This window comes from Anoplolepis gracilipes, chromosome 2, assembly GCF_047496725.1.
Source record: "Anoplolepis gracilipes chromosome 2, ASM4749672v1, whole genome shotgun sequence".
NCBI classification, from domain to species: domain Eukaryota; kingdom Metazoa; phylum Arthropoda; class Insecta; order Hymenoptera; family Formicidae; genus Anoplolepis; species Anoplolepis gracilipes.
Genome location: NC_132971.1, coordinates 19,504,793 through 19,518,791, shown reverse-complemented (window position 1 = coordinate 19,518,791; position 13,999 = coordinate 19,504,793). Strand labels below are relative to the sequence as shown.

Here is a 13,999-nt window from a genome sequence, read left to right as displayed (position 1 = left end):
GCGATATCGTATACCTGAGAAGAGAGACGGGCGCTGAAATTCAAAAAGTACAATCGATCGGCTGATGCTCGACGACGCTTGTTTCGCGACGAGATGCATCTCGCAATGGGGTAATAACTTGTCGGATGATCAATTGTCTCGAGACACCACGTGTGCAGGTAGGTTCACACGGCGGGTATTCTGTATTATTGCGGGCAAATTGTCTCGTTTTACTCTCATCAAGAGTATTTATGTTTTTTATAGATTTTTTTCGCGGTCCTCTATAGAAGTGTAAGGACATAGAACACATTGTTACATTCATGACATTCTTTCTATGTTTTATAATAATTGAAATTGCGATCTGAAATTTTCACAGATAATTTTGACTTATTCTTTTGAATAATAATTATAATATATGTACGAAATTTACAAAAATAATCTTGTTAATCAATTTATAGGAAATTCGAATTATTAAAGTACACAAACGTAAAATTATGTATATATAATGTTGTGGAAAAAAAACACATAACATATATAATTAAAAACTATAATACTTACTTATATAATATTTATATTCTCTAATATTTATACATATAAGTTATAGCCAACTAAAATTAAATTTTACTTTTGTCGTATACAGAGATGTGTATTATTTGAAATAAATGCATTTAAAATGCAAATGTAAAATTTAAAATCTCTATTTTGTATTTTGCATTTAAAATACATGTTTTCAAAAGCCATTTTACATTTTCATTTCAAATGCAATAGTTTTCATTATCCATTTTCTATTTCAAATAAATTTTTTTTACAAATTCAAAAATTAGTCAAGATATCGATAATATTAATTGTAAATATTAATAAATGGATATTTATGTAACATTGCATTGCACTTGTTCATTGTAAAATAAATCCTAGATTAAATATTTAGTAATTTAGTCATTGTGTGTGTATAACTAAGCTATTGTCACCCATTCATGCAATCGTATATTATGCAGTGATGCTAGAATACAGATCTAATTTCACGTAAAAAATAAGAACGGATAGTATAAGATCTAATTAATCTAATAGATAGATAATAAGAATAAGAATTTAAATATAAATAAACATAAGAATATAAATATTTAAAAAGTCATTTTTATTTTAAAAAAACATTTTAAAAATGTCTATTTTTCATTTTCTATTTCAAATGGATATTTAAAAATTATTTTGCATTTTGCATTTTTAAGTGGAAATGTTCCTACTATTTTGCATTTTCTATTTCAAATAAATTTGGACACCCATTTTGCACATCTCTAGTCGTATAATACATATATATATATATATAATTCTTCCTTCAAAATACTTAAAATATATTCACAATTTTTTAGACATTATATTTATTATAAATTTATTCTCTCTTTATATAGGTAACTAAAAATATATATAAAAATATATTTATCTAGAAACAATTATTAAAAGAATTTTATTATAGAATTGGAGAAATAAGTTTCTTTCTCTTTTGTCCCGCAAGAATTTCTCTTATAAATGGACAACAAAGCGAAACGATCCTGTAGGATCTACAAGGCGAGGCCGATGGTCCGCGAAGGAACATCAGCTGTTCGAATTATTATCGTTGCAGACGACGGCAGATGTTCGCTAAGCCTGAAACGCTCTCCCCCGAAAGCTTTGAACTCGCTGATCTTTTTTCTTTCGAGTCGGTGAAAAACTCGCGAGAAAAGTGCACCTTTCCTGACGCCTTGCACGCGATTTCAACATTAACACCACGCAGCACACGCAGGAAAAATGCATATTATCTTGAATTGTAGAAAAGGTAAAAAATATCCGGTACTACGCATCGTTTCCTGCATATTTAAAAAATTACAATCTTTTTAAACTTGCATCAACAAAAATCTTAACGTGATGATATACTTTTGTACATTTATATATCGTATATTTATACTTTAAAATAGCGAAATATGTTAACATAATTATAAGTATAATAATCTCGAAAAGTTCATTTGATGATTTGTGGCACTAAAAACATATTAATTTATAATTACAATTATATTACAGGAAAATTTTAAGATAAACAATTTTTTTCTAAAATAATTTAAATCATATATTATAGAAAGGGAGTTTTGTGTATTGCTTGTTATTATTACACTATAGATATAAATAATACTTCAGCTACGCTGCACTGAAAATGGAACTTATCATGATAATATATTCTAACGACAATAGTATTATTTATATCTATAATGTAATAATAACAAGCAATATACGACACTCTTTTTCTATAATATATGATATAAGTTCCGTTTTCAGCTGAGCGTAGCTAAAAACGGAACTTATCATTTTTAATTAACATCAAATTGATCCTAATCAAATTTATTTCAACACAATCATAATGTTTTGACTGGGATAAAATCCAACAAAGTTTTATTATTTCAATATTCTTTGTTTTATAGATAAAACTATATGCACCAGTAAAGACTTATATACAAGTTACAATTATATCTATATGAAAATTAATGTGAGATATAGGCTCTTCGTGCTTCTTATGCACGTTATACAAATCACGGTCATAGAAATGGTCGTAAACAATTTTATTACGCGAACTCTTGAGGCTAAGCAACCAGGCAGCGATAATTCGTAGCTGCCCAGCTAAGTTCCCTTTGATACCTTTGAGGATACACGACGACGCTCGGGAACGTCGCATTGTTCGAAACCTGCCGTTAGTTATGTGCGACGGAATATAGGATATCATCGTCCGTTCGCGTCGTCCGCGTTCGAAGGAGACCCCATAGGTTTGTGGCACGCGCTGCCAGCTGCCACACAGCTGTCTCTCCTCTGTCGTCCCCTATACACGAGGCCAGGGTTCTTACCCGACCGTGGTGCATTTACCACACCGAACGAACCGTTTCGCTTCTATGTGCACGACGCACGTGCGTACGCGCGACTCGCCGATATTTTGTTGGCATGAGCGTTGCGGAGTGCACTTTCAAATCCACGTATGTAAAAACGCTAATATCGAAAAAAGTCTTGTACAACAAATCTATCAAAAAATATTCCCAACGATTTCGCCAAATCGCTATTTTAATCGCGATTGATGAAACTGCGACTATTGTTAACGATTCTACTATCAACGGTTATTATTAATTATTCATTAAGTAACTTTGTTTGTATATAATTTTTGTTATTTCTAAATTTAATTATGTTGTTATAAAGATATAATTAGATTTATTCTCGACGTAGACAACATTCAAATGTAAATTTTAATTATTAAACATCTCTCTTTATGTATAATTTTTTCCCTACGCTATAAAAATTTCCAACTATATTTCAAATAATATAAATATGAATCTGAAATATACTGTGCGAGATGGGTAAAGAATTATATTTTTTTAAGGGTTCAATAGAATTACTCTTTCCTGTGCGAAATACATGTTGAATTGCATAGGATGTTACTGGAAGACGAGGCTACACATGGGGCTTTACATTTGCGGTTTCTCATCCGGCTCGACCGGCGCAGCCTCGCAGGAAATAGTCCTGGAGAGTATCCTAGAGGATATAGGGCTATTGGGTTTCGCGTGGAAAAAAACGAGGTTGCCGACGACAGAAAGTGGGTAGGAGAAAGGGATATTCGAGGAGAGTAAGTGCTCGTACGAAAAATAAAAAAGATCGGGAAGGGGGAAAAGCGAAGTGCACACGCCAAGGGCCGGAAATCCCAGGGCATTCAACTCTGACACCCAGTATATATTTAGATTTAAAGAGACTTGATTTCGTAGATATGTATATAGCGCGATTAATTGATGATCTGGGTTTTTAAAATAAGCGCTGAATCTTATACAATAATATCAACGTTTCCAGAACCATTTCCATTACTGTTCGGAAGATATATATTAAAGTGTAGAAAAAGCACAGAATAATATCCCTAATATGTTTTTAATAAACTGAGATATGAAAACGATTGTAAAATTACAGCAAAAGAGGTAATGGATTTTTTAAAAGATATTTGATAATTTTGATAACGCGGTACATTTTAAAGGATGATACTTTAAATATTGAAAAGAATGATAAAAATTATTACTACTATAGTTATATATGTTCTTTAAATCTCTAACAAAAATAGAGTGAAATATATCGTATACGGTATGATGTACAATAATTTTTTGTTATGCAGTAGTTCCTATTTACATATGTACAATGATATTTGCTACGATATTTTTATGTACAATAAAGTGATAAAATTTATTGTAAAAAAAAATTTACCGTAAAAGAATTTATTATGAAGGAAATGTGTACCTAAATTAAAAATTGCGTATTATGAAATCAAAAACTTTATTTGCGTCAATCATTTCGGGATTGATTACTTTTAATATATAGTATTAGGATTATATGAATTTAATAAACAAAAAGTTTGATAGAGCTATTTTATATGTTATATTACAAGAAAGAAAAAAAACTTAGTCATAGAATATAAGTTTTTAAAAATAATTACACTGTTTCTCACGTTGTAAAATTTAGAATTTCGACTCTTATTCTTTAATTTAACTTAAATAAGATGCACATAAAATTCTCATTTTCTTTATTACATTTTCCACGTATTAAAAAAGTATTTTTATAATTTCAAAACTAAAAATTACTGCAGTTTTTGCATTTTTATTGTTGCAAGACAATAGTTGCAAACATTTTTCAAATCACATCATCACAGTTGTAATGTAACCGTGTCAGATTCGCGACGCACAGAAATACACGTTAGGTACTACGCCGCGCTACAAAATTCACGAGACGACACATTGAAAGGATGTCAATTGGCAACCAAACCTGTTCAATCACTCGTACAAGAAAGATAACTGGTTAGAAAATTTTAAATATATTCTTCAACAGAGAAATATGTGCGGGATAGTGTTTCAAGGCGGGATTATTTACAACGTGTCTGTGAGAAATGGACGTTAAATTGATAGGCCACGTGGCGTTTGATAGCATCATCGTTTTTAAAGAAAACTCGACACTTCCGCGAAGGAAGTCGATCATTCCCTATCTTTCGTGTTTATTGTACAATCGCGCACGCAATGCCACCCGCCTAGCTTCGGCTCACCCACATACGTATCTGCGTATGCACGCGCGAAAATCCACGGAATTGCCGACAAATGTATATGCGATATGCCATATTACATCATATGCCACTCTCCGTGTATCATATACACGCATCACGCCGAGAGTGTAACGATCGAGGGAAATTACTATAATTGCGATGTGTCAGAGTTTCGCGATTGGCTCCCCCGCCTATAAAGCCACCGGCTTTCCCGCGCTTTTTAGGTTGAAGGGACGCTTAATTACATAATTACTGAATTATGTATCATATCTTTCTGAATACCTTTTATGCGTTTTCCACACTTTTTATATACCCGCTTTTTACTTGTTTTTAGTTACATAGATATAGATATTAATCTTATTTACATTTTTTCTAATTACTACATGCTGATTTTACATGAAACATGTAAATTATATTTTTATATTAAATAGTATTTATATAATTTTTTTAAAAAGAGAGAGAGAGACAGAGAAAGAGAGAAAACGGCAGTAACGTTTAGTATTAGTGCGTATTCTACGATTGGTTCTTCAACTTGTTGCCGTGAATCAGACGTGTGTTTACATATATGATTTAGATTACGAAAATCTGCCAGCTGAAAAATTACGCGCGAAAGCTGCAAGGTACCGGCGTCTTTAGAGACACAATACTAGCAGTGGCGGCCTTCTCGAAATAGACGAGGAGCCCAGCCCTCCAAACTCGTCCGAAAATAAAACAGGTTTCTTCCTTGCGAGCGATGACGTCCAATTGGTGGACTCTAATGGAATAGTCATTTATTTATTATCCGACATTTATTTCTGATTCCCATTGTCGTCATTGTACTGTTCACAACCGTGTGCCATTTACAAAGTTTTGAATATCATTAACAGATTATCATTTTATTGATCGGCTTGCGCAAAATCAATCCCGAACAACTGTGTAATCCTTCAAGCAATTGTCCAAATAAGTTACGCACGTACGTTTCGAAACTTTTATTATCAAGGGCGTGAGTTTCTCATAATGATCATTATCGTAATGGAGCAATACGTTTTATACATTTTGTAGAGTTATTTTTCATAATATTGTTCGAGAATTTTATCGTAACATTTAATAAGTATATTGTGTGTAATGTAATTTAAAGTTTAATAAAATAAGTTAATACAATTTCGCAATTTAGTAATTACGCATATTATTTAGAAAAATGTATATGTGTTTATTTTCTAAATATTTTTTATTAACTTTAGATGATTATTTCAAATAATTAAATAATATAAAGTTTGATATAATTATTTATATTGTATTATATGTTTATATTTTATTATAGTTTATATTGATATTATATGTTTATTTTAAAAAATTCATTTAAATATGGAAAGTTATTAAGATAATAAGCATATTTAAATTGATAAGAATAGTAAATGAAATTGCTAGATAAAACTGATAGCATAATATATTTTTTAATTGGCAGCATAATGTATATACTTTAGTTACTTTTTGAGTGCTCTAATGCTACAAGTATTCGTGAATAATTATTTTTTTCTACATACAATGAGTTTGTGCAATGATGAATTTCGTAAAATATTATACAAAATACATTTAAAAATTTATAATCTTTAGTAATATATCTATAATTATCTATATTATTAATATATTTATAATCGGTATATTTTTTAGTAGAAAATATAAGAAAAAATATATCTATATACATTTTTACGTCTAACTTGTACAAGTTTCGAGAAACATACATGTGACATTTTTTCTATTATATAAATATATATATATATATCGACATTTTCGTTGAAGAAAAATCATCTCCAAATGATCTAAAAAATCTACCATTATCAGGTTTTTCACCAATTACAGGACATCCTGTATATATATATATCAAAAGTAAAATTACATAGGAACTATTATAAATTATAGAAATAATGTCATGTGTGTTTCTCGAAACTTGTACAAGTTAGATGTAAAAATTTATTTTAGCATGTTATAAAAAAATTGCAATATGTTTTAAACAATTGCACAAACTTAATATCTCTAAATTATAATTCTAAATTTCTTGTAAATTTTATTATCTCGTAGAGTTAAATAATTGACTTGAATAATAAGCGTCTAATAAAGATTTTAATTTTTCACAAGTTTACCAGGGATAATCTATTTTATATAATTCGAATTGTAACTTAATGAGTGTATACATAAAATACGATTTATGTCACAGGTCTAAACCCATTGTTGTAAGGTGGCTGATATTCCGAATGATACAATCGATTAATATCCGTACCGGCATGTTCATTTACCTGATCAGATGGAAATGGCCCAGAAAAAGGTGGATTAAAGTGAGAGCTCGAATAAATATTATACTTGTCATTGTGATAAAAATTAGCTGGTTGCTCATACGGTAAATTGTAATGAATCTGATTATGATCATGATGCGCGTTCAAACCTGTTGTAAGATCCACGTGATTCACGTTCTGTGGATATCCACTGTAATATCCTTGATGATGCGGATGTTCCGGATAATAATTAGAATTATTATGATAATGATGATAATGATGATAATGCGATTCGTTTTTCGGTGGTCCATAGGTGTTAGATGGATTTGTTGGCATAACCATGGTTGTAGCTTCTGTTACGGTCTGATTCTCATTAGCGGCAGTCATGTTTGCAGCTTGAAAATTCAAGGTTGCTTGCGAATCATCGGCATTCACTTGAAGATCTTCACGCTCTCTGATCGATCCTTTCAAAAAATTGTCATGTTTTCGCTGGCCATCTTTGCATCCGTGTATCTAACGAATTTCATCAATAAGAGGCATTAAAGTACAACATCGAATCAATACAGTAAACAATAAATAAATGTCTTCTTTGAACATGCATTAAAAAAGATATTGTATATTTTCATAAATATGATATAATTAAGCTTAAAACTATTAAAGTATTCAATTGATCAAAAAGAAGATTTTTTTTTAACAAAACTATATATTATATATACTTCAAAATATAAATAAAGACACGTGTAAAAGAATATTTTGGTTGATAATAATAAATATGACAGAAATATAATGACGATGGAATTAACGATTGCGTAGGTGATCGTGTGTAAATTCCATACATGAATCGAGCCTTTAATGTATACATAATTTATCATTGTGAACTCAAATGAAGTTACGGACACATGTCTAACGATTCATATGTAAAAGCTTTGAAAAAATAATGATGGAAACTTCAATCATTTGTTATGAACATCTGTCGTACAAACATGTCATTATACAAACATTCAACAAGGTTCTATTTTTGTATTAGTAGTATTTTGTTTTGTTAAAGACTCGATGTCAAAAATGTATTTAACAAATCATTTTACAAGTAATTGGAAACTTTTAAAACTCTTTTTATATAATTTTACTTATATTTTACTCTTTTTATAAAATTTTAATTTTTCAGAGGTAAATATACATGTAAATATTTATAGCAGTATAAAAATATTATATTGTATTAAATGATATTTCCATCCAATTAATTTCATATGAGTAATTGAATACCGGCACTTTTGACTTCTGAGAAAGTACGATACTCATCGCTGAGTGAGATGCAAGATCAGGATAAAACGTTGCGTGGGTTTCTGCTCTAATTTCTATTTGTATATCGTGGCACAATCTATTAAATTACCTTCTCTTCCGCGTTCCGATCGACTTTGGCTCGCAATTCTGTGCGATCGTCAGGCCCGTTCTCGCTGTTGCCCGTCTTCTTGTTGTTTTTGGACTTCTCCTTCTCGCGTAGGTATTTTTCGTTATTCTCTGCCAGATCGATCGGCTGTCTGTTTTCAAACAGACTGATCACTTGCGGTGTTAGATCGTTATGCGATGACGTTTGAGGTTTCATCAAATTGATCATCGGCGCGAATCCGATGGGACTAGGAAAGAAAAATGGATATGATAGCAGAGGATAAGGATTGTAATAGGTAGCAAGGTAAGGTGAATCTTTGGAACCTAGGTTTAAAGTAAAGGATGTTTGTGGCAATTTGGCGATGGTGTTGGCAGTGGAAGAAGCTGCGGTGGCTAATCCCCCAACGCCGAGACCAGCCAGAAAAGCCAAACTACCCAAAAGTCGCGACTTCCTTCTATTCGTCTCGTTGTTTAGATTCTTTGATTCCTCTACAAGCATCGGCTTGCGTTTAGACAGATCGAAATTTTTCCAGAAGGCTTCCTTGATCGCATGAATATCATTTCTTTCAACAAGGCTAGGATTTTCAGGTTTGGCGACAGTGATCGGAGGTGAATCACACTGCGTCTCTGTAAAAAGAAAGAATTATTAAAATGGAAAAGCTACAAAGATCGATATCGAAATATCGTTTGATCGAAGTTTAATGAAAGCTCAAGTTGTTTACCACTGCAATATACGATGACGACTGTTAAAATGATAATGAGGGAACCCATCGTTACCGCGTCGTGATCGGAACAAGAATGAGGTGACATTGCGTAGACTGTTCAACGAAATTAAAAAGCTGCGGGTCGCCCCGCATGTTTGGTCTCGAGAAAGTGTGTTTCTCTATAGATATCGCTATTAATATGATAACTACATTAGCATGATCTCTAAGCTTTCTTCCTGGTCGTGACAATTACATACTTTGCGTGGAAAATGTGAGCCATCCATGCAGGACGCGTGAGATTATTTTTCATTGTACTGAACTAGTTTTAAAACTTTCTCATATTAGATTTTATGTGTCTCGAAATATGCTTTGTTAAAAAACCCAGCTGGCAAAAGTAGTTATTTTGACGTCAAAAGTAGTCTTTTTGACGTTAAAATAACTATTTTTGCTACCTGGGAAGTGAAACAAAGTTAATATATAAATTACACTGAATGCACATTATTTAAAATGAATAATGACTTTATATGTTATAGAATTTTACAGTTTTCATTTTTTTTAATTCTGATTATTTTATTTAAATTATTCCATGTTATTCAAATTAAAAAATTTTCTAATTATATTCTATCTAAAATTCTAAATTGAAATTTTTATAGGATTCTGTGTAGAATTTTAAATAAAATAATTTAAAAAAGTTTTTAATTAGAATTCTACATAGAAATCTGTATAGAAATATTTTTTTAATTATTCTATATAGAACAATTAGAAATAATTTTTTTAATTATTCTGTTTTTTAAATTAATTATTTAATTAATTTCTAATTTTTTAATTATAATAATAGAATAATAATTAAAATAATAGAATATTTAGATAAAAAAATTGTGAAGGAGAATTGCATGCTTATATTGCATTACATTTAATGTCTATATAAATATCAAATATATCATTGATACATTTTCCCAAGATTAATATATTGTAAATTCGCAATTCAGAAAAAAGAGCGAATTTTTTAATTCATCGATTAATCAATCTTAGAATTGCATGCTTCTATTGCATTACATTTAAAATATCTACATAAATATCAAATATATCTCATTAATACATTTTCCTCAGGTTGATATATTTTATGTCAGATTCTTTTATAATTTATACTTTCAATATGCTTATATTATTTTATAATAATAATAACGATTTAATATAATACAATTTACGAAAATTATTATTAAAATTGTTTATTTAATACATATCATTACGCATTATATTGTAACGAATTATTCGTTCTTTGCAGTAATGATTTATAAAAATTCAAATGTGACACTATATTCCTTCTGTTCCAATTTAATAGATTTGTTCTTTGTAACCTTATATCCTGTATATCTGTTCTATTTCGTTTCAAGTGTAAGAAAGGGTAACATAGTGCAGCTGTAAAAGCAGGCGTCGTATTCCCGCCTCCCGCCATTCGCCATGTTGACTGCAGCACCTCGTGCCTCGTGCCTCGTGCTGTCAATCTCTCGGAATCAGAACCATTTCCTGACAAAAAATGATTGAATTGAAGGCGGAAACTGATGTAAATTCGAGTGTGAATACAACCGATTTGGAATTGGCAACTTTGGAAAAACAGAAGGCCCGTACATTTCTGCGTGAACGCTTTTTGCGTGTTATAACCGGCATTGTCGGTAAGAAAATTTCATGTAATCATCAACTCTCTTTATTTAAAACATTCAAGTAGATTTTTGTTATATTTTTTAACACGTCGTAAATATAGATGATATATTGGAGTATAAGACTTTCACGTGATTATGCGGTTTCCTTGAAATTGTTTGACTATAGCGCTATATCGAGACAAGGTCCATTTAATACAATGCATGTTTTACGATAATAATTAAAATTGTTTAATTAATCAGAAAATATGTAAAAATATTTAATTATTATGTACTAATTTTTGACGTAAACTTAACATTAATATGTGATTTATTAATCCTTTATTATTTATTATTGTGCATTGTGTTACTAGAGGAAAGGAATATCAATTATATCATTAGCATGTCGGCATAAACGATTTTTTAAATTACGATTTAACATTTGGATTTTTTTTAATTAGTGTTTAAATGCTGTAGGTAAACAAGCGGAATTTTACTTACATGAAAACACTCATGTGCGAGGTGAATTCAAAGGTTGTGACGTGGAATGTTCTGAGATTTTTGTGAAAAATTTGGAAACACCAATGGGAACGATACCAGAAGCGATTTTACGAAACAGTGACGTTATCTATTTAGATATAGGTGATATTAATATTGATTAAGAAAAGAAAGGTTTGTACAAAGAGCGGATACAAGTTACAATAATATTATTGTGATTTACATTGTTGTACAAAAACTTCATGTATTTTCTTGTTAGATGCATTTTTACAATCAGGTGACAATCAATTGCTTCACATATTAATATTGAGTAAAAATTTTTAAATATCTAAGATCGACGCATATTTAGCATTGTATTTATTTCTGAAATAATGCGTCTTAAGTGATCGATTATTTCTTTAATATGCCTATTTTTTAACACCACTTGCTGTAAAAGAAACAGATTTAAATTTTATTAGGATTTAATAAAACAATAATGTATTATGTATATAATATGCACAACATAGCTTTTTATGTAATATATAAATATTTTTCTCACCTCTATGACTTCCTTACTCTCTTCGCAGATGAGTCTGTAAGCTTCCGAAGTCTTCTTTTCATCAGATTTCATATCCCATTCCTCTTTTAATGGAATTAAACTTTCTATGTGGGTATATTCCATGCCTTGCAATTGACAATTCTCATTACATTTTTCATATATTAACCTTAAACGTTTAAACATCATTTTTATTATTCTCAAGTGTTCTAAAATCTTTATCTTTTTCTCGTTTGCTGCATTTGCCCCTTGTGCTGTCCCTATATTTATAAATAATACATTTATGAAAAAAATATATATTGACATTTTAAATATCTAGTTAAGATAGAAGACATTTCTATTGAGGAATTATACCATTAGGCGGTGGGAGCACTTTAAGAACTTGGAAAAGGTCTGTAGTACGGTGGACGATTTCTTGCACTGCTTCTTGTCCACATCTACATAAGCTGGCAGTGTTGACTTCCTTGGTTTGCTGTTGTTGCAATGGTGGTTGAGTAGGTGGGACTGGAGTTTGCGGTGTTGTTGCTTGATTACTAGTTTGATTATTCTGTTGAACCATAGCAGCCTGTTGTTGCTGCTGCAGTTGCAATTGTTGTTGCTGCATCTGTTGCATTTGTTGTTGCATCGCAATGGATTGCTGTTGTTGTTGCTGTTGTGCCAAAACTTGTTGAGAGTTTGGCATTCCCATAACATTAGATCCAACATTACCAACACCTACTCCAACTCCTACTCCCATACCAAATTGTTGAGAGTTTACAATAGCTAAAATAAAAGTTCTTGATTAATTCTCAGAGATGTCCAGTTTTTTAAATCAATTTTATACTTTTAAATATTAAACTTGCTGTCTAATTCTATTTTATCTTCACTTGATGTATCCATTGTACCACCAAACTGTACATGTATTTTAACAATTTTGATTCTTCCAAAGAATTATTTAAAGCTGCCAATAATAGAAAAATGGATTGCATAAAAATTTATAGAATCTTTAATTGTGTACAACGATAGAAATCTATAACTTTGATGAAACACTTTTTAATTTTTATTGTAATCCACCATCAATATTTTTAAATTTGACAACACATCATAAACAATTGCTTATTATTCAATATAACTGCTAATATTTACTGAAGAATATAATATTGAAAAATATTATATGTCTAGGAGACTTGAATTCTTTATGTAAAAGATATCAAAACTCACTGTTGTACATAGGACAAGGTCATGTTTACACACACAGGCATGAGCAATGAAAACAAATATAGAGATTATACTCATATAGAAATATTGAAATACTTACTTCCTTGCTGTGGTCCTATTAAACCAGAGACCATTTGTCCACCACCGAATTGTGTACGCATAGCTGATTGCTGTACATTGGGAAATCCAGATAAGAAAGGATGTTGTTGCCCAGCCATGTCGATTTTAGTTTAAAATAATAATCTCGTGGATTACAATTATATGTATCCAGTATATATATCCTCGACATATATCTATTAAAATAGAAGCACTGTTATACAGTAGGTTAATTTTGAGGTTATATCACTTTTTTACTTATAACGTCATTTTTATTTGCAAATAATGTTTCTTTTGTTAAGAGAAATTAATTTTTCGCAATTCTAAGCACACGAATTATATTTTGCATGAAAAAAAGACAATTTTTTTTATATTATCTAAATAATTATCAATGATAATTTTCTTGCATTATTGAAACTATATTACCTGAATAATTTGTCGTTAACAACAAAAGTTGTTATAAGCGATATCACATTTGTTTACACGAAGTCAGATAAATAAAATTCTTTGGTATATACGTGGGTTATTACACCATGAAACAAACATGTGCTTTCTCGCGTGTCGTGCGTAGAAATAGGGTGCCTTCGTTTATGCAGCAGCCATGTGCACGTGCACTAGTTCACAGTCCATCTTTTTTCCTC

The 13,999-nt window shown here is 30.5% G+C and overlaps 3 protein-coding genes across 6 annotated transcripts; 1 reads left to right on the top strand and 2 right to left on the bottom strand.

Annotated features, from left to right (window-relative positions):
- Positions 1–7,156: 7,156 nt before the first annotated feature.
- LOC140663286 (uncharacterized) lies at positions 7,157–9,587 on the bottom strand. The gene is made up of 3 exons (XM_072887344.1): positions 9,414–9,587; positions 8,696–9,318; positions 7,157–7,818 (listed from the first exon to the last, which is right to left on the bottom strand). Exons 1-3 carry the CDS (start codon positions 9,499–9,501, stop codon positions 7,240–7,242), a joined length of 1,290 nt encoding a protein of 429 aa, XP_072743445.1. The 5' UTR covers positions 9,502–9,587; the 3' UTR covers positions 7,157–7,239.
- Positions 9,588–10,824: 1,237 nt separating this feature from the next.
- On the top strand, positions 10,825–11,694 carry LOC140663289 (gem-associated protein 7). The gene is made up of 2 exons (XM_072887351.1): positions 10,825–11,068; positions 11,510–11,694. Exons 1-2 carry the CDS (start codon positions 10,933–10,935, stop codon positions 11,692–11,694), a joined length of 321 nt encoding a protein of 106 aa, XP_072743452.1. The 5' UTR covers positions 10,825–10,932.
- A 60-nt stretch (positions 11,695–11,754) lies between these two features.
- On the bottom strand, positions 11,755–13,999 carry LOC140663288 (mediator of RNA polymerase II transcription subunit 30). 4 transcript variants are annotated; one of them, XM_072887347.1, is made up of 5 exons: positions 13,785–13,999; positions 13,363–13,572; positions 12,420–12,827; positions 12,069–12,325; positions 11,755–11,957 (listed from the first exon to the last, which is right to left on the bottom strand). In XM_072887347.1, the coding sequence occupies exons 2-5, from the start codon at positions 13,478–13,480 to the stop codon at positions 11,859–11,861; spliced, it is 882 nt and encodes a 293-aa protein (XP_072743448.1). In that variant the 5' UTR covers positions 13,481–13,572; positions 13,785–13,999; the 3' UTR covers positions 11,755–11,858. The 4 variants fall into 4 exon arrangements, with proteins under 4 accessions (XP_072743448.1, XP_072743447.1, XP_072743451.1 ...); XM_072887346.1 differs by having other exon boundaries at positions 13,363–13,555; positions 13,785–13,998; XM_072887350.1 differs by lacking the exons at positions 13,363–13,572; positions 13,785–13,999 and adding an exon at positions 13,266–13,306.

Bases quoted from the DNA above. Each gene is read 5' to 3' on its own strand.
- LOC140663288 (XM_072887347.1), bottom strand. From the start codon at position 13,480: ATGGCTGGGCAACAACATCCTTTCTTATCTGGATTTCCCAATGTACAG. The intron at 12,828-13,362 runs GTAAGTATTTCA...CTTTTATTTTAG, and splicing joins AATAGGACCACAGCAAGGAA to CTATTGTAAACTCTCAACAA. The intron at 12,326-12,419 runs GTATAATTCCTC...TTATAAATATAG, and splicing joins AGTGCTCCCACCGCCTAATG to GGACAGCACAAGGGGCAAAT.
- LOC140663289 (XM_072887351.1), top strand. From the start codon at position 10,933: ATGATTGAATTGAAGGCGGAAACTGATGTAAATTCGAGTGTGAATACA. The intron at 11,069-11,509 runs GTAAGAAAATTT...TAAATGCTGTAG, and splicing joins TGTTATAACCGGCATTGTCG to GTAAACAAGCGGAATTTTAC.
- LOC140663286 (XM_072887344.1), bottom strand. From the start codon at position 9,501: ATGTCACCTCATTCTTGTTCCGATCACGACGCGGTAACGATGGGTTCC. The intron at 9,319-9,413 runs GTAAACAACTTG...TTCTTTTTACAG, and splicing joins CGTCATCGTATATTGCAGTG to AGACGCAGTGTGATTCACCT. The intron at 7,819-8,695 runs GTAATTTAATAG...GAAATTCGTTAG, and splicing joins ATCGGAACGCGGAAGAGAAG to ATACACGGATGCAAAGATGG.